Source organism: Scomber japonicus, chromosome 12 (assembly GCF_027409825.1).
Source record: "Scomber japonicus isolate fScoJap1 chromosome 12, fScoJap1.pri, whole genome shotgun sequence".
NCBI lineage: Eukaryota > Metazoa > Chordata > Actinopteri > Scombriformes > Scombridae > Scomber > Scomber japonicus.
Window position 1 is genome coordinate 10589141 of NC_070589.1, and position 19541 is coordinate 10608681.

The 19541-nt window shown below is 40.3% G+C and overlaps 3 protein-coding genes across 6 annotated transcripts in view; 1 reads left to right on the forward strand and 2 right to left on the reverse strand.

The window, feature by feature from the left end:
- Positions 1 to 1256, forward strand: part of pecr (peroxisomal trans-2-enoyl-CoA reductase) — a 200450-nt gene extending 199194 nt beyond the window's left edge. The window contains exon 9 of the transcript XR_008322009.1: positions 1241 to 1256. The gene's annotated coding sequence lies outside the window, so the exon portion shown is untranslated. The remainder of the gene's footprint in view (positions 1 to 1240) is intronic.
- Positions 1 to 3367, reverse strand: part of sugt1 (SGT1 homolog, MIS12 kinetochore complex assembly cochaperone) — a 20526-nt gene extending 17159 nt beyond the window's left edge. For all 3 annotated transcript variants that reach the window (XM_053330409.1, XM_053330407.1, XM_053330408.1), the window contains exons 1-5: positions 3258 to 3367; positions 3114 to 3162; positions 2385 to 2475; positions 2052 to 2121; positions 1106 to 1176 (exon numbers count right to left, since the gene is read on the reverse strand). In XM_053330409.1, coding sequence (XP_053186384.1) covers positions 1106 to 1176; positions 2052 to 2121; positions 2385 to 2475; positions 3114 to 3162; positions 3258 to 3271 — 295 coding nt within the window. In that variant the 5' untranslated portion in view covers positions 3272 to 3367. The remainder of the gene's footprint in view (positions 1 to 1105; positions 1177 to 2051; positions 2122 to 2384; positions 2476 to 3113; positions 3163 to 3257) is intronic.
- An 861-nt stretch (positions 3368 to 4228) lies between these two features.
- Positions 4229 to 13643, reverse strand: LOC128369367 (ETS-related transcription factor Elf-1-like). Of its 2 annotated transcripts, XM_053330395.1 has the most exons (8): positions 13428 to 13643; positions 10365 to 10751; positions 10067 to 10199; positions 7392 to 7499; positions 7051 to 7200; positions 6875 to 6949; positions 6529 to 6724; positions 4229 to 6420 (listed from the first exon to the last, which is right to left on the reverse strand). In XM_053330395.1, exons 2-8 carry the CDS (start codon positions 10422 to 10424, stop codon positions 5814 to 5816), a joined length of 1329 nt encoding a protein of 442 aa, XP_053186370.1. In that variant the 5' UTR covers positions 10425 to 10751; positions 13428 to 13643; the 3' UTR covers positions 4229 to 5813. The 2 variants fall into 2 exon arrangements, with proteins under 2 accessions (XP_053186370.1, XP_053186371.1); XM_053330396.1 differs by lacking the exons at positions 10067 to 10199; positions 10365 to 10751; positions 13428 to 13643 and adding an exon at positions 9631 to 10041.
- Between the last annotated feature and the right edge of the window lie 5898 nt (positions 13644 to 19541).

A 19541-nucleotide genomic window follows, 5' to 3' on the forward strand; every position in this document is an offset into this window, starting at 1 on the left:
AGGTTTTTTTCCTCAAGGACACACACAATACATGTGAACAGGAGGAGCCTGGAATTGTACTGCCAACGCTGTGATTAGTGGACAACCTGCTGAGTCACAGTCTCCCCACATATACAGTATACTCTTAATGCTTCGGTCTCAATATAACTTTCAAGTTACACTGCTTCTGTTTATTTTAAACCTATTTTGATTATGAGTAGATATACAAACAGAGACAATATCTATCTATCTACCTACCTACCTACCTACCTACCTACCTACCTACATCAGTTTTTTGGTAAAGGTACTACATTAAGTTGATGTCATTTTCTGAACTCACCAGACTGTTCTCCTGTGCCTTTACTCACTTCCTCATATCCACTAGAGCTGCTGTAGTATTTTTTTCCCCATTACTGCACAAATTAGCAAAGCTGTTCAAACCGTTGTAGCAACTACAATTTTAGTTTAATTTAAGCATCAGATATTACAAAATAATTGGTTTCTTAATACTGTATGGGCCTGAATGTAGGTGACCCTGATTATATCTGATGTTTTCAACATGCAACTGTCTAGAACCCAGATATAAGACCAAAGCATTTATAACCGTAGTATTCTTTATAGCCTCTATAGTACAAATGTCTATTTTTTCCCAGTATTTTCATTAAGAGGCCGACGTTGCAGCAGGAATATTAGTCATCATTCTTTATGTCAAACCTGAAAGAGTAACTGTTGTCTCATCACTTGAGCTGCACACTCAGCCTTGAAGTGATCAGTTTCACTCTACAGTGGGCATGTAGTGATTATGTTACAAAAGTGGATGATTATTCATCAAAAGTCTCATGGTGTAAATATTCTGTAAAAGCACCAATAGTCATCTCTACAATACTGTCACTAAATAAATATGTTATATTATTTGATATTGTCCACATTGCCAAGGCCCTAACAACAATTCAGTGTCTAGGAATTAATACACTTTACTGTACTTTGACCCTAAAGATAAGGACAACAAGTTTAGCACTTTGTATTCAATGAGCAGACCGAATCAGACAGAGCTCTGGTGGGAACAGCGGTTGGTAGCGAGTGGGATGATGAAAAGTTTACACTTGAGGCAAATGGCTGTACTCACCATCTACTTGGTGTCCCTGAGTGAAGGCTGCATGTGCTGACTCATAGTGGTTCAGGTGGTACTCTGCGATTCTAAAGTCAGGGGAGGAAAACACAGTTAGATCAGAGCATACTGGACAAATAAAAGTGACCTCAGGTGACATAAACTGTTTAGATCATGTACCTCGCAAATTCTGCACATTTACCGTAAAAACCATTAGATAAGTCGCACCAGTGTACAAGAGTTAGTCTTCTATTGTCATGCTGGGTAAAACACTTCTCTATTAAAGACTGGTTTATTTGAATGCACCAGTAGCTATTCATTTATAAACACAGACCTTTATACTGCAAACTTTTTCCATGCAACATACAGCAGTAACGGGTCTATTTTCATTAGCTGCTGACACAGCTTGAGCATGTAGTACATACTTGACACCACTGCTCACAGGACGCTATAGTTCATAAATGTGGACGCTCACATTGTTATCTTTATAGTTATTGTTATAGTTATTGCTCTCAGTGTGGACCGCTTTTTACAACCTCTCTCTGCATTTTATTGGTGTATAAGACGGATGCACCCTACTTTTGAAAAAAAAGGTGCGTCACTGGTTTGTACTGTACCTTAGCTGAAAGTCATCAGCAATATACAGTGCCAGTCAAAACGTTTGGACACATTTTCTAATTCAAGTGTATGGGAAGGTGGGTCCAAAATTGTGACTGGTACTGTATATATTTTTTTTATTTATTGTAATCTTTGATGGTTATGTCAGAAAACTATTTTAATTCAAAACTTTGGCTGAATGACAAAACAAAATATGTTAAGAGATTAAATTCATACTACAGCTCTTGCCACACAACACAGTCATTTGGCTCCATTACTAATAGCACATACATGTGCTCATCCAAAGCTACTGTGTGTGCAGAGTTGACATATTCCTCAATTTTCACCATCATGTCATGGTACACACCCTGTTCGCATGAAAGCCAGAGGAAGGCTGGGTTGGAGCTGCTGTGCCTTCTTAGCATCATCAGCGGCAACTGTGGAAAGAAGATGACACTATGTTTATCATACATCATGTACATTAACACAGGCTGCGTTAGTTAGAAAATCGATACTCGTGCTACAATTTCCTATGGGTGAACACATGCTGGTAACAGATTGGTAATTCAAGGAAGTTACAGGAAATGCACCCTCTTTCAATTTAAAAAGGTATTTGTTTCTTACTACTAAATGCTATGAAGTAAAATCATCTCAAACTCCTGTAAAAATGTCACAAGATATATGTAGTATGCAGACTTACAGCTGTAGTTTTTGAGAAGTATGTGGGCATAGGCACGCTGGCAAAACCACTCAGCGTTGTCAGAATCTCCTTGCAAGGCCTCATTCAGTGCCTAGAAAGAAAGAAAGAAAGAAAGAGCTCTTGTATGCACAGTTTATATTAATGTTTTTTTTTATTTAAGAGATGTGTTTATGCACTCTGGGCAAAATGCTGATACTGAAGCTGGACTGGTTGACTGCTCTTAAAACTATTCAGGAAATGCAGCTTCCATGGTGATTCTGAGTGACATGAGTAGCATGAGTAGCTTTAGCTTCAACTGCAGCTTTTTCTTGTTCACAAAATGAACTATGGGTTAGCTATCGGGTAGGGAAGGTGTCCCCAATACTGGTAAATGTCACCTGTTACTGACTGCTGAGACCTAACGTTATTATACATTGTCTATCAACACTATCCTGTAATAGCTAAATAGAAAATGTTGTATTTCTATCGTCTAATGGGTGTCAAGTACTGCACAATAAAAACACAAATAACTTGCTGAGGAGTTAAAAGTTACCCAATAATGCTCTTCCTACAAAGTTAGCTAACCAACCTAACGTTAGCTAGCTATCAGAAACGTTAGCCATACTTCGTTTCCTCTTTATAACAACGTGTAAAACACGTAGGATTAATACAATAACCACAAACAGCCATGAGATATGTGTTAAAATCGCTCATGTAATTTGTTAATGGCTAGCTAGCGTTAATGTTTACCTCCAGAGCTTTCTGTGGATCATCATCAATGAAGCTATCGGGGAAACGGCTAAAACAGAAAGAGACCAACCGTTAACTCACAAAAAGGGACAAATGTATGAAAATATGTGATAAAAGGAAATGTATTTGTTTAATTTAACTTGCCTTTCGGTTGCCATTGGTTTACGGCGGATGTGGACAATTTGTTAGCACGTTAGCAGGAAACTTCTAGATGCGGAGACTGCTGGAAACGTGATAGTGGTGACAGCAGCAACAGCTCTAGCCTAGCAGCAGGCCTGTCAACATCCGACTGCAGACTACTCTCCTCCGGCCACGGCGCCCCCGGCCGGCCAGGAGGACTCCTGCACGAAGGTGACAGCTACGAAAAGACACCGGTGGGTAATGAAATACTGCCTTTTTAATATAAAACTTTTAACAAAAGTACGTTTTTGGTGAATTTTGGTTGGGGGATAAAAGTAATTCGAAACTGCGTTTTTTTAAATGTACAAATTACAACAAAACGTGTCTATTTTGGTTATATTCATAGTAACTTACTGTAGTCGACAAATGAGCTATATCTGTATATTCTTTTTTTTACAGGAATTTTATTTAAATATATAATAAAGAAATAGTATATTATTATTATTTATATTTAGTCTTTAATTATTTTCATTTCCTTTACCTTAAAATTAAATTATCTATCTATCTATCTATCTACAGTATCTATCTATCTATCTATCTACCATACATACACCCACCCACCTATGTTATTAAATATATTAAACATTTGGATGATTGTTACTGCTGCTGCATAGGCAGATTTTAATGTTACAGCTACTTTTACCTACTCAGTGCTCTGTATAGTTTCAAAAAGAAATCTTCCTTATTATATATTTTGTGAATATAATTGGAATCTCCAAACTAGCAAATATAACTGTCAAATACATATATGATATAATAGTAAACTGATACAATATTTCACTATGAAATGTGGTGCAATGTAACTGTACAGCAGAATTAAAAAATAACCCTTGAAAGTGTACTTTTGTACAATACTTGCATGAATATACTTTATTTTACATCAATGATGTTGGTAAACTAAATGTGAATGAATAGAGGAGTGAGAATTTCACACAGACGATGACACGATTACATTTATTTCATATAATATACCATTATCTTTTTCAACACCTCTGAAATGCATGAAAGCAAACACATCAGAATAAGCAACAGAAACTCCACCTCTCGCTCTGCTAAAAGCTAACAAAATCCATATCAGTAAAAACTTACAGTATAAAGAGACCTCAGGATAAGCAAATTGAGGGGATTTCAAATGAAGGGTGTATAAAGTGAAGTTTTGCATAGGCTTCCCTCAGAGGTGGGGGCAGGGGGGGGCAAAGGCACAGTTATAAGATTTCCTAACTGAGGATAGCCTTACAGATACCAGCCCTGAATGTTACAAACTCAGTTCTCATGTGGAGTGAAGTACAGTTTTTGGGCTGGCTTTGTAAGGCTAAACTAAGACTAACTAAAGAAAAACAAAATGCACTTAGCATTACTTCATTATAAACGGTCCGCCATTGTACTCCTTGCATAAGAGTATATAGAGTCTGTGCAGCAAAACAAAATTTTACAAACCTGAGGGAGATAATGGCAACAAGGCACAAGTCAAGCATGTTCTCATACATACAGTATATAACATAGACAACATAAAGGTATCAAGGCTTTAGAGGTCCATACAAGCATTTGCATAAGTGTAATAACTAAACACAACGTGTGCATTGCAGAATGGCTAAATAGTAGCAGTGTGACTCTACAGGAGGAACTGCGGCTAAATAAACAGCTATATGACCATTTCACTGGTGATTGTCAACAAAAGGAAGTTCCACTATATTAACTACGACAACAGCAGCAGTGCTACATTACTACTAGAAATAACAGTGATCCCTTGTTTTCAATAATTCACAATACAAATATAATTCAGTGATCTTAGAAAATAATAATAATATGGAATGTTTTCCCTCAATAACCTCATTATGAGCAGGAACAGAGGAAGCAGGGACAGGATGGACTTAGATCTTCAGGCACTTAAGAGAAGAAACGTACAGCAGGGGTAAACATTAGTGCAAAGTCATTTTCAAGGCAGAGGAATGATTCAGCATTCGATAATACAAAAAAAAAAAAAAGAAAAAGAAAAAAGGAAAGAGTGGGAAAGAAGGAGAGTGAAGGCAGAGAACGAGGGCACAGTGTGCTGTTCAGATAATTAGCTCCACGACACCGGAGCTGAAGTGCAAGCAGAGAGTGTGTCTGCAGAAGGTGCAGAGAGGCTGCAGATTCCAGTGCATGTTGGTCTTTGGTGTCTTGTATAATTAACGGATACATAGAAATGGCAGAAGGCTGAGATAAAGGACTTGAGTTTTTACGGTCTGCCTCTACTTGAGAAGGTAAACTGCTTCAAGGCTGTGGAGACTTTGGTTCCCGCCAATCAGAACTCAGACGTCAGGGAGGAAGGACTGACCTAGTTACCGATAATGTTACTCATTCAGGATGTAATCTAAAATACAAAAACAATCTTAGCTCGATACTCCCACTCTTAGACACTTAAGAAATATGGGCCATGGTGAGCAGACGTTGCCATGACAGCAAAGTGCAGCTCTAAAACTGAGTCCTGAGTCTATGGAGTGTATGTGCACGTTTTTTGGGGGGGTGGGTGGGTCCGTTCTACTGGTCAGAGCTGGTTAGGCGCACCAGCTGCAGGGGTTCCATATGTGAGGTTTTCTGTCCTGGGTGTGACTTTTCATCGGGTGTATCCATTGCACCCTTACTGTCACCGGAGGCCTGTCGCTCGCACAGACTCCCCAGCAGCTGAGCCGTTTTGAAGACTGAGGCATGACCGGCGGGCTTCAGGGACTGCACCTTCGGGAGGTTGTGCAGGGTCCGCAGCATCTCACCGGACACGATGGGCAAATGCTGCTCCTGGATCAGACTGGTGCCTGAAGACCGCAGGACGGTGTCACGTTGGCCCAAGAGTTTGGGAGTTGGCCTGGTCCGCTGGGTAGCCGGGGCTCGCACAGAACTGAATGATATTTTCTTCTCTGGCGGGATGGATTGTTCTTCTTCCTCCGATTGGTCACTAGAAGATATCGTGCTGTCGTCAGAGTCGTCGCTCACATCTTCGTCGTTGCAGCTGTTGTTGTTGTCGTGATCTTCTTCCTCTTTGGTGCCATCTCCTTCTGTGATGTAAATCATATCTTTGGGGAGTGAGGTGAACTGGTAGACTAGCCGCTGGCCTTCAACCTTATTCAGTATGCCTCTCTGGTAGTAGTACCTACATTAATACAAAGGTTCAGAATTAACAAAACAAACATCTTCCTCAAAGTAAAGACACAAGCATTTTACAATGACATTTTGGAGCAGTCCTCTTTTTATATTGTACCTGAGTGCTCTTCCCATGGTCTCATAATTCATGTCTGGCTTGTTCTTGTGTTTGCCCCACAGTCTGGCCACTGCTTTTGAGTTGACCAATTTGAAGATCCCTGCCCCGGCATTAGTCCATTTGATGTAGCGGGGGCAGACTTGTCTGTCCTGCAGCAACTCCATCAGGAACTGCCACAGGTACAGCGTGTTTCCTCCTGAAGCACAAACACGGGAAACACGATGGAAAAGGAAAGACAAAAGGGAACAAAATAAGTGGGTTTTGTTAAAAAAAAAAAAAAAAAAAAAAGTAACTGATCACATTCTTACTGTGGCACTGGAGGAAATTGTTATGTGTAAATACGAACCTTTGTTATATTTGTCCTTCTTCACTATGATGTCAGGTGTGGGAGACTCTGCTCTTCGATGTCGAGATTTTTTACCTGAGCAGTTGTGGAATAAAATCATTTACAAGATATCTTATAAACATCACACAGATCATTATTCACTTTCACATTAACTGATAAGCAATAAAGAGACTGACCTCTCTTTTTGGACTGCAGCTGTGCCGCAGGCCTCTTTGTGTGCAACGAGTGCCACTGTGGCTGGTCAACACCTCCCACAATCCCCCCTGACACAGTCACCTGAGTAACAGCAGTACTGATGCCATCATCCAGTGGCAAGAAGGTCTCGGCTGCAGGGGGGCATAAACAGACTTAATGAAAGAGAACAGCGCTGTGACCACCACGTCTAAAAATAACATTTCGTGGTCAAACATGTCCTACATCAAAAAAGTAGCGCGGGTGAGGTTTTACTAGGCCATCTTTACTTTGTCAGTGTGCATGCGAGGAGTGTTAACTCAGGTGTGTCCGTTTGTGTGCTTACAGTAGTGTTGTTCCAGCGAGAGGGTGTCAGGGCAGTCCATGTTGAGGAGCGAGTCAGCAGCAACCAGTGTTTCCATGGTCTCTTCGTCTCCACTTTCACACGGCTCCACTACAGAGCACAGAGAAGGGAGTAGCATACAAAAACACATTTTCAGCGAGTGGAGGAGGGTGGCATTTAGGAGGAAGAAAATTAAATGTGAGCACTGGGGGATAGAGCTTAACTTTAAAAAAAAGGGGTCGGTTCACCCATATTATGTTTTTTAAAAAGCCTTTTCTCAGTTCCCTTTGGTGATATCTCACTATGAATATTTCGGTTTTGGTTTTATTTTAAATGGTTTTAAGATACTGTGCCTGTGAGAATTGTGTCGCAATCCTAATACAATAGAGACGATAGAAATATCATTTAAAATGCTCAGGGTATTGAAATATTACATTTAAAAGAATTAAACAGCAACATTTCTTCCCAAAAACAATGTCTCCAACACTCTGGATAATACACACAATGCTTTGGAAGCCATCTTGCAGGCACTATGTCTTTAGTAGGAAGCAGTTCAACTGAAAACTGTTCACAGCAGGGTCAGTAAATAGACTTTTTTTTTTTTTTAACAGCGGACAGTGTATCACATACTGGCTCACTGTCATAACTTACTGAGCTATCATAAATGTTATCAGTAACACCTGTGTTTTCCCCCACATGGACAGGTCAAAGCATCTGCTATACAAAAGGCCTGTTATCTGTAGTGGCTGTTCAGAGATGTTGCTGTTGAAATCTTTACATACTATTTACATATATTGTATAGAGGCAGGAGTTGCAACAATGATATACAGTGAGATAACATTTTGCCACTCAGGTCATACTGTGGTATTTATAGCTTTAACATCTGTAGTCCATTGTGGGCTGCTTTATGATCAAAACTTTATTTTTATATGATTTTTCCACTAACATGATGAAGTCTCTTGATATGTCTGGTATTTCATTTAGTGGAATAGCCAAGAACAGACTCTATGCTATAACAATTAAGGCCCAGCCAATACTGGATTTTTGAGGCCAATGCCAAAACCAATATTGGGAAGTAAAACAATTATAATCAATATATCAGCCAATAATCTTATATATACAGAACATATAGGCTACATAAAGACTTTTTTTTCAAATGTGGTTACCAAACACAAAAATGTGCAATGAAGGATGAAGGTATGATATTTTACAGTTTAAGAATAAACTTGTAATGAAACAGTAATTTAATATGTATGTATTAAACTTGAATTAAGAAACGCAATTAAATATACATCAAATCCGGCCTATATATCCTTTAAAAATATATAGGCACATATCAGACCGCATGAAGACAATACTGATATGTCTGCTATAGGCCAATATCGGCAGACCGATATATATCGGTCGGGCTCTAGCTCTCTCAATTGTTTTCCAGAAAATGTATTATATCACCATACATATTGATACTGGTAATCACATATTTCATTTTCAAGGATTTAATCCATATTGTGTACTGTAGCCCCAGTTGTGCACCACAAATTAAATTAAATTGCTCTCCATAGCATTGAAGCAGAGGCAGAGGCAGACATTTCATAGACGGATGTCTCACAACACTAACAAATATATGTATACAATCCTAGCGGTATGGCGGGAAAAGTTGTTTTTTTGTTGCAATTTGTTTGAACTGACCCTTTAATGATCCCCACAGGGCTGATAAATGAGCAGAGTGCATGCAGTGGATGACCGAGCAGCCACCTTGATAGTTAGTCCCTTTGCTCTAACACTTCACTCATTTCTAAAACACTTGAGGCTCCACTGCTTTAAGATACTACCTCCACACAAACACGTGCTTCTGTCATTCCTCCATCTGAATGTCTTTGAAGCAAACAAATGATCCAAAGTGAGTCCATTGTTTCCTGTGACGTGCACAAGCTGGGAGGTAATGAGCTAGTAAACATCTGTAAGCTAACCAGCTGTCTGACGTGAGCTCAAACTCTTTCTGCCGCCGAAAAGGAGCAGCCTGTCAAAAACAAAAGGCCGTGTTTAAAGAAACACAGCGGGTAAGTTCCCCCCTGACATGGCTTTAACAGTGAACAAATGCTCCCAATTTGTCAGCGAGTGCCGCTTTGTTGCTGTTACTGTTAGCTAAGTTAACCGAGCCTCGCCATGCCCAACTTCAGCTGCTCCCTCCAACCCTGAGTAACGACGGAAAAAACCACCCCAGTACAGTGATAGAACTTACTTCTCACTCCCAGCACTCGTGGGGAACAAGGTATAGCATGTGTGCTGTAGCTGGAGTTGACCACGTCTACATCCTAATATGATTCATTAAGTGTCTTTCCCAGGGCTCGAACCAGGAATGTTTTGTTTCACTTCCTGATTTTTTTTTTTTTTTTACAGAGGGTGGTCCATGCGTGAGCGGTGCCAGTGCGCATGTGTTTTCCCAAGGCTTTTTTTTGGGTACCTTTTTCTAACTTGTAGGCTAATTTTGACATATTTGAATGGCAGCCTCACTTCACAAAAGTGAGGATGTTGATAAGCTATGAGCATGGATGACTAGAGTGCATGTGAGGTTGAAAAACATAAACTGTGACTGTCAAACAAAGGCCAGAGTGTGCACCTTTTAATATGTGTGTGTGTGTGTGTGTGTGTGTGTGTGTGTGTGTGCGTGTACTGACCTTTGAACGGCTGATGGTGAACATCCTCTATGTGTGACTGTTCACATGCTAGACCTGAATATGACAGCAGGTGTGCATGGGGAACCTGCTCCACAATCACCGCAGGGTAATCTGAATCTAAGGGACCTCCAAACTGCAACACACACACACACACAGAAAAAACATTTGATTAGGTTTGCGATACAATTTCTCATAAGGTTCCTCTGAAATGTGTCTTGCATCATAAGCTAACTCAGTTTGAACATACACACAAAAAGAAATCGGCTCCAAAATGAAACACTACACAACATTTACTCACCCCTGTCAGGTTAATATGGTCACTGGCGAAGTCAAAGACGAGCTCTGACTGCTGCAGCATGGCTGAATATCCCAAACACACATACAACTTTTAACTGTATGACAACAGCATCACAGCTTTTGTCTGAATACTACTAACAACTGTGCAGGTCTGATGTGTGTTTTTGTGTCCCAGCAGATCCAGTTTTGGGAGAAAAGCCTCTGATGACAGCAGAGCGTCCCCTAGGATACGATGAAGCTGGCCCGTGTCTTTCCATGCAGCGTAACTCAACAGTGGAAGAGTGATGTGAGTATACAAATTGACCAGAGACACAGGGGCGTCACAGGAAACAGCGTTCGTTTGCTCTGCTTCAACTCTCGATGAGGAAGTGGGGGCTGCTAAACTGTCCTGTGGTCAGAGAGAAACAGAAGCAAAATGTGTGTGTGTGTGTGAGAAGGAGGGGGGTAGTGGGCAAATCGTACACTGAAAAAGACCACACCTGTGATGGTGGTCAGGTGGTGAACAGTTTTTTAATAAAAAGTCCAACTAAAGAAATGTGGTCAGAAACATGCTGATATGAGACACAGCAAAACGAGACTGTTTACTTCTCTCTTTCATATATCTCACTCTTTTGCTCTCTTATCTTGCTTCTAAAAGAGGCTAAACCAGCAACAGGAAGGAAGCGTTTGCACTGCAATGTGTGCCTCGGCTGTGTGTGTACGTGCGTGTTGGTGTATGTGTGGTACGAGTAGAGGGGAGGCAGCTGGCGTTGAACTTGAAACATCATGTCTTTGCACAACGTTCAAGGTTTCAGGGCTGTTACGTGCACATTCCTTACAGCATGACTGTGAAGGGGACATTTCGAACAAAACTACAAAGCCGCCTCCTCTCCCATTACTCCCTGTTATTCACCCCTCCTCCTCACATGTTTTTCTTTGCCTCCTCTCATGTCCTCCGGCTGTCACATCACTGTTAATTCCTTAAAAATCGTTTCAGTCTATTTCCCTGCCCTGAGTCCCTCGTCCGTCCCCGCTTCTCTGTCCTCCATGTTTAACTAATTCTGAGGTTAAAGTTAACTGCTGAGTGGCGATAGTCTCTTCTGTTACTGTTGCACAGCGGCCTCCTACATACAAGAGTCAAATTTAAATACAGTTGGCACACCTGCACTTACCTTTAGCCCCTCTCTGCTGAAGATCACGCCAGCATTTAGGTTTTGTGTACACTAGATTTCATACTGTGAAAAAAAAAATCGCTTCCAAGGCATTAATTATAATCACTGAGCTCCAACATTTTAATCCCATTAATCCTCAGTTTGGTTGAAACAGCTTTAGTAGCCTCACGGTTCCTGAGTTTTTTATACCTCGGCTGCCAAAGAGAGAGAGAGTGAGAGAGAACGTGAGTGCGCTTCTTTGTCTGTGTGTGTGTGTGTGTGTGTGCGCGTGTGTGTGTGTGTGTCATAGAGGCACAACATGTTTGGGTCAGTTATCACACAGGAAGCACAGCTCAGTTAGGAGGCACCGCTTCCTGAGTTCCTGTGCCAAACCGCTGCCAACATCTCTGCCAGCAATGGCCTTCTCATTTTCGACTTCCTCTGATGTTTGCAGTTGTTTGGCACTCGATGATTTAGGAAGGACACAAGTGAAATGGTGGCTGGTTTACTCCTCGAAGCCGTCGAAGATTTACAATAAAAACACACACGGAGTGCAGTATGTAAATAATGATTATAGGAGAGATAAGGGCTAGTTGATTGACTTGTTTTCCGCTCATCGGTTAATCAGATGCAGTTTTGATGATTGATCATTAGAATACATTTCAAGCAAAAACTGACTTTTGTAAATATCTGTTGTTTGAGTTTTGAGACTACTGGCTGGTTAAAACAAGCAGATTTTGGGCTCTGGGAAGCTATTTTCACTATTTTCTTACATTTTATAGACCAAACAATAAATCACAGGTTTTACTGGGATGAACTAAGAAGAAATGTTTTCTTTTTCTTTTTTCATACACGTGCTCTGATTATCTTTTCAAGCTCGAACGCGGGTTGAACCTAGTTAACTCACAGCTACTTTCCAACCTGAAAATCAGGCTCTAGCTGTACAGTATGGCACACAGCCATGTTTATTTTAGTATCAATGGAGGTGGCACAAAAGATGAAGAATGCAGCTTTTGTGTTTTGTGTGTGATGTGAAGAGGATCCTAAAAGGTTGCTGCAGTTTAGATCTGTACTCCTCACATTTTTCTTTTCTGTGCCGACTGCCATTGTGCCGTGTGTATATTCATTGTCAGCATGCCCTGCAGCCTGTCACTCCTATATAGAGGAGTCTCTAACAGTATAGAGCCTTTGTTCATCAGTACTCTGGTCACATAGGTTTGTCTCTGTGGCCTCAGCACTGGGATCTGAGTCTGTGAAGTGGCTGCCAGGCCCCTAAGGACACTGATAAGCCCCCATAACATTCATTCCCCAGTTTGCGTATGTGTGTGTGAGAGTCGGAGACCGAGATAGAAAGAGTGCGGGTGTGTGTGTTTGACAGAGTGGGGCAGCGAGTATGTGTGTGTGAACTAGGCCAGGCTGATAACAGTATGGCAAGTGAGGGAGCAGCTGATAAGCCCCTCTTGTTGCTTGGGGTAACCGGGCCTTGTTAAATGAACACAGTGAAATATGGTGTGCATGGAGAGGGAGACACTGGGAGTCGGAGAATTGTGGAGTTGGTCACATCACCTCTGTTTTTACAATGTTCCTGGTGTGCAGATGTGTGTGTGTGTGTGTGTGTGTGTGTGTGTGTGTGTGCTTGTGTGTGTGTTTGTGTGTGCGTGCGTGTGTGCATGTGCCATTTAACTGTCATTTAAAGTATATATTTTAAATAGTCATACACAGGTATTTTTTGGGATTTAAAACAGACTTGATGCCTCAAAGGGCCATGCTCACGCACGCTCTCTGAAAAATACTTTCACTTTCCCTTCAGCACATGTCACGCAACATAGATTTACGAGAAGAGCTCGTAGCTTTTCCTCTTGTCTTTAAAAGAAAGTTTAGTCATTATTCAGAGTAGCAGGCCTGCTATATGAAATAAGAAGCAGAGGGCTTACCTTGTGTTTATATCTTGTGTTTGTATGTGGCAGAGCAGCAGCTGGCTGGAGGCTCTAAAAGAGAAACGGAAATTGTTCTCATCTCTTTTGGCAAACCTAGAACCTTCATCTGTTAACAGACCTGGGATCAGTTTTCTTTTTCCAAGGAAAGTACCACACAAACTTTAGATCAGTGTAGATCGTGTTGATTTTTTTCTTCCCGTCAGTCCTTGTCAGTTCTTGCTTCCTCTTTTTTTTTTCCCTCGAACACCCCCCCCCTCTCCTGCCGTAAACTCTGATTGGTTACCTGTGTTGTGAGTCAAGGTAACCCATAGTGACCATTGTCAGTGAGTAGCAAATGTAAACACGGGCGTATTTGCAATGTAAAACAGCAGAGAGCCAAGCAACTGATCTGTAAACAGCCGTGTGGTTTATGAGGGTGGGTACAATGTGTATGTTTGATGATCACACTAAATGTCATTTTATATCATTCAGCTGTTGATTTTCAGTATTGTTAACTTCTTTTAGTTGCTTCGTACACATAAGACAAAAGTAGACTGAAAATTAGAGCAAAAATATGGACAAAATGACAAAAAATGCTTGCTGACAGACACATGGGCACATACATGGAAAGACATGAAGTCAAAACAGAAGCCAGTCCTTTATTTAGTCCCTGATGCTCCCTAGTGGCAAAACTCTGCACCAACACCCTTAGCAACAAGTCTCATGCATCCTTTCATTTCCGTCCCTTCCTCTCCCCTCCCTTCTGTTTTAATGAAAAACAAATGGGATAGAAACAAACTTACACGATCACCCATACCAAAGTGTCGCTCAGTAGTACTGAGGGGGAATCTATTATATCCTATGTGATCCCTGTCACCATGTTTCTTGGATGTCATCAGCTCCCTCAGGAGAACGGGGCCCTCTGAAGCCAGCCCTGCTGTCTCTGTGCACTGTCATTACTGTAATGGTTATATAACTAAGCTTCTGAACTTCTAATGGTCACATTTACACTAATACATAGATAAAAATGGACCATGTAGCATGATCAGGTCTTTGACAAAACTGAGTATAAAATATGTTCTTTGCTGTCATAAGACTTTATTTAGTCACACTAAAGATGGTGATGTAGACTGATGTAGATTCTCAGAAAATAGACACAGTTTTTTGAAGTTTTGAGGATTTTAACATTTAAATATTTGAAATATAAGCACCCTTCATCTGATCAACATGACTACACACTACTGTACAACTCATATCAGTGGGTGGATTTGCACTGATAAAACAGAATAAGTCAAGGCTCCCTTTTATTCCTTCATTTGTTTTGTCATTTTTTTCACTTCTTGCAATAGCAGGCAGCTTCAAGAATGTGTTGGTTTGGCTCAAAATGTGGTTAACTCCCAGAATGGTTTTATAAAGTAGCAGGGGACAGAGTTTTACTATTAAAATATTTGAGATTGTTTGTGTGTGTGTATGTGTGTGAGCGAGAGAGAGAGAGGGTGGTATTATTATTATTGCGAAATGAATGATTATTTTAATGAACCCCAAATTTTTAGGTGTGGTTCAACATTTTCAGGTTCAACATTCACTTTGTTGCCAAGAACTAAAAGATCAGTTCTCTCACATCTGGGCAGTAAATATGTAGCTAGAACCACAAGTTACACCATCTTCTGTGACCACTATAAAGTGTGAAGTTTTTCTCACAGTAGGGTTACATTTTAGGATGATCAGTGTCAGAAATGGTAACCTGCATCCAAATAGTGTCAGGTAAGTGGCCTTTCTCACACCTTCTAAGACTGAAGAGTCTACTGCCCTGCTAGCAGTTCTGTGAGTCTGTACTGAAACAGCTGTGCTTTGAGCTAAATGCTAACATTGGCAATCTAAAATGCTTACAATAACAGTGCTAGCATGTTGATGTTTTGCAGATATAACATTTACCAGAGTTTAGTTTAGCGTGTAAGCATTCCCAGATTTGCTATATTAGCACTAAATGCAGGCTACAGTTATGTGTACACACGGGTAAAAGTATCTGTGATGGCACTAGATGAAAAGTCAGGCGTTGAAAATGTTTCAATTCATCCTCTGGGGACCATGAATGCCTGTATAGTCAAGTAAATTTTATTTATATAGCCCAATATTAGGAATCACAAATTTACCTCAAGGGGCTTTACAATCACGCACTATACACTGGACCCGCAATTCAGAGGAAGAACTCCTCCAAGAACCCTTCAACAAAGAAACAATGTAAGAAACCTCAGGGAGAGCAACAGAGGAGTGATCCCTCTTCAGGATGGACAGACATGCAGTAAATGTCGTGTGTAGAGAATAGGACATCTGGAAATGGCACAGACAGCCAAGGGAAGGAGAATGGTCCCAGGATAGCTGATGGTCCAATACGGAGTCTGAGAGAAAACAAAGGACACGAAGAAGGAAATAGGGAGAGAGAGGGTGAACAAAGAGAGATAGAGGGAGATAGGGACATAGCTTGGACGCTCGTGCACTTTTGGGGCAACAAACAAATAGAGGGTTAGGGAGATGGAACAGTTATCAGGAGGTTCACAGTAATCTTGTCAACAGGACAGTCATGGTTTATAATTGCTATGGCTGAATAAATTCACTGAGGCTGAGAATGACCCGCCAGGTAGACAACAGAAACAAGGGCAGGAATTAATTGAATAATAAGCAACTAATTAAATGTTAAGGGGAACGATTAAGTTTAAGTTTAAATTTAAAGTACTCAACATAGTCAGACTGTTTGATTTCAGATGGGAGATTATACAAGAGAAAGGGGGTCTGATAAGAAAAGGCCCTGTCGCCTGCTGACTTTTGTACAGCGTGTACAGTAACTTTGGGTACACATAGGAGCCCTGAACTCTGAGAGAGTTCAGTATGGAATAATTAAGATAGGTATACATTTAAGGAGATCAGACAGATATGATGGGGCATGCCCATTTAGGATTTTCTATGCCACCAGAAGCAAGTTCTCTAACATTGATAGGGAGCTTTAATGAAAGGAGACTATTGGTCTAATGTGATAAAATGTTCTTGTTTTAATTAAGATTCTAGCAGCAGCATTTTAAATCAGCTGAAGACATTTAGTACCAAGTCACAGCAGACCTGAAAACAAAACATTACAGTACAGAGAGGTTAGTCATTTCTGTGTAAGCATCAAGCTGACAATCATCCATGTAGCGACAGAGATACATTTCATGACTTTGTGTAATTTGGCCAAGAGGTGAAATATATAAAGAGTAAAAAAGCAGAGGACCAAGAAGAGAGCCTTGAGGTACCCCATATTTCACACCAGAAAATGTAGATGTAGTATTACTATAAGAGAGACACTGTGCTCTTTCAGATAAGTAAGACTATGACCCAAAGCCAGGCCAGAAGTACCAATGTGGTTTTCCAGAGTATACAGTAATCATTGTGTCAAAAGTAGTTTAAGTCAAGGTTTAACAACAGCAGTCTCAACGTTATTAGAATGAATTCTCTAGGGATATATGTAGCAAATCCCATAACAATCCATTGAATAATTGTCGAGATATTTCACTCTGAACCACAAATGTAACAACCCTAGAGTAACCCACAGTAAAAGTCGGGGGGATCACCAAGACCACACGAGGAAGCAGCCAACTCCTCCTGTTTCCTGTCTTTATGCAAAGCAAAGCTAACTGGCTGCTTGGTGGAGCTACCTTTTGGGTTGATATGACTCATAATTCTGCTGAGTTTGTCCTTATTCGGTGTTTAAAATGAGATATGGATGTGCATATACTGTGTAAAGTGATTTGTCAATTAATCAATTAGTAGGTGAACAGAAAATGCTTTGGCACAAATTTCGATAACTGACTGATTATTTAAGTGATTTTTCAAACAAAATGCAAAAAAATCTGGCTTCTCTTCTTTTATGAGAGCAAACTGAATATGTTTTGTGTTTTGAACAAACAAAAGTCATTTTACGGGGTTACTTTGGGCTAATGGGACATTTTATAGACTAGACCATTAAAAGACACATTAAGAAAGAAATGAGTAGATTAATAGATAATGAAAGTAATACTGAATACTGTAATACTGTCTGCACATCTACTTAATGTAAGCTACAAGTTGACTGTTGTCACGTTTACAGTAGTTGGCTCTGACCAAACTACATGCCATATGTGTGTTTGTGGCTGATAAATCATTGTGTATATTGTACCCTGGTCCCATATATCTGTCATCACATTGTCAGACAAGTAGTGATGAGGAAGTGCATTAACAGTGTAGGACTGTGACACTAACAGCAGGAAAATTTGAGCATCTCCTGATGTGGAACTGAGTGGGAAATAGATGAAAGAAATGCTCCAGAGTCTATGGTACGTCAGTCTGATGAATTCCTTCTGCTGTCCACGTCTGCTCACCTTCTGCTGTTTCTACTGCTGTGTGTGTGTGTGTGTGTATATGTGTGTGTGTGTTATCTGTGTCCATGCTTGTGTAAGTGTGTGACATTTGTACATCTGTGAAAGTCAGTGATGAGTTGCATGTTTGTGTCATTTATCAACCATCCCTTGAGGTGTGAACAGCACTTCAGATTATAGGCAAAAATGCATAAAGCATATACTTCCACGCGCACACACACATGCGTATGGACCTTGGTGTTAACACACTCACACATGCACTGACACAAGGAATTCAGCTCACATACCTTTTGTTTTGTGTTTTTGTAGGCATTTTGAGGGTCTTAGTTTGAGCTTGGTTCAACATTTTTCCCTTGAAGTATTTCCATGGCTGAACTACACACACACTTTCACACTCATAATGAAAGCATATTTTCTTTGTTCTTCCCAAATGTTTGTAGAAGCTATGCCAGACTGAAAGCTCTCCTCCTTGTGCTATCAATCCAGAATAAATATTCTAAAACTGAGAGGAAAGACAGCGAGTCATACATCAAGAAGTGTGCCTACGCTTTTAAATTATTACATTTCTGTCAGACGCAGGGTATTCAGATGAAATCAGAACACAGGAGTGATAGCCAGGGAAGTTAGAGGAAGATATTGGATTACAGTGACTGCTACAGTATACATCAGCATATATATCATGTCAATCAGTGCTGTTTTCCATGTGAGACAATTCAATGTGCACCATAAGAAAAATTGAAACTACTACCTCAAATATTTGAATGTTAAGTCAAACATCACGTTGACGTTAAAATTTCTGCTAATTGTTTTTGAATGCACTGTGCTGGCATAGTTGAACGGAACATGCTGTGTAAATATGCAAATGTTGAATTGTTGAGGTGGAGAAGCGTGAAAGAATGTTTGGAGAAGGAAAGAGCAGCGAGGGGCCAAACCTGGTCTGTTCACGCCTCAACTCCTGAGACCCAGAACCCCAAACTATCAACCATCCGGTCCAGCCACTTTCTGCTGGCTTCTTGGAGATAGAACTGTGTGTGTTGGTGGGTCTGTTTGTGTGTATGTGTGGCGTCCAAATGTCTTGTATGCATATGTGTTGGTGGAGAGTTTTGAGACCATGTGTGTTCCTGTATGTACTCTTTTGAACTTTTGAGTAGGAGATGGGGGTGTAAGAGATACACATTGCTCACCAAGGAAAAGTCCACAATGTATGTTAATGACAAAAGAACATAACATAACAATAGTGTATATAAATGCACAATAATAGTTTCATTGTTAAACTGGGGGCTTTCTCTCCTTATTCTTATGGTATTCATCTGGTGCAGGTTTTCATCTCCTAAGAGAAATAAAAGTGATTTTAACTTTCTACAACAGACTGCAGACTCCACTGAGCATGCATGGGAATGTGGTTTCATTTACAAAGCTACACTCTCTTGTTGTGTACATATTGCAAACTCTTGACTTCTTTGAGAAATGTACAATTTAGCACAAAACAAGATGTTTTAATAAGTTCCCTTTAAATTCATGCAAAATGTGGGTAAAGATAATTCTTGGCTTATATGCCATGTCCCTATTTTCAGGGTCAGTTCATCCCACAATCAAAAAATACATATTTTTCCTCTTACCTATAGTGCTATTTATCCAACTAGATAATTTTGGTGTGAGTTGCTGAGTTGTGTAGATATTGGCCATAGAGATGTCTGCTTTATGTTGACTTTGTGACTTTTTTTTCTAGCAAACTCTTGAATGG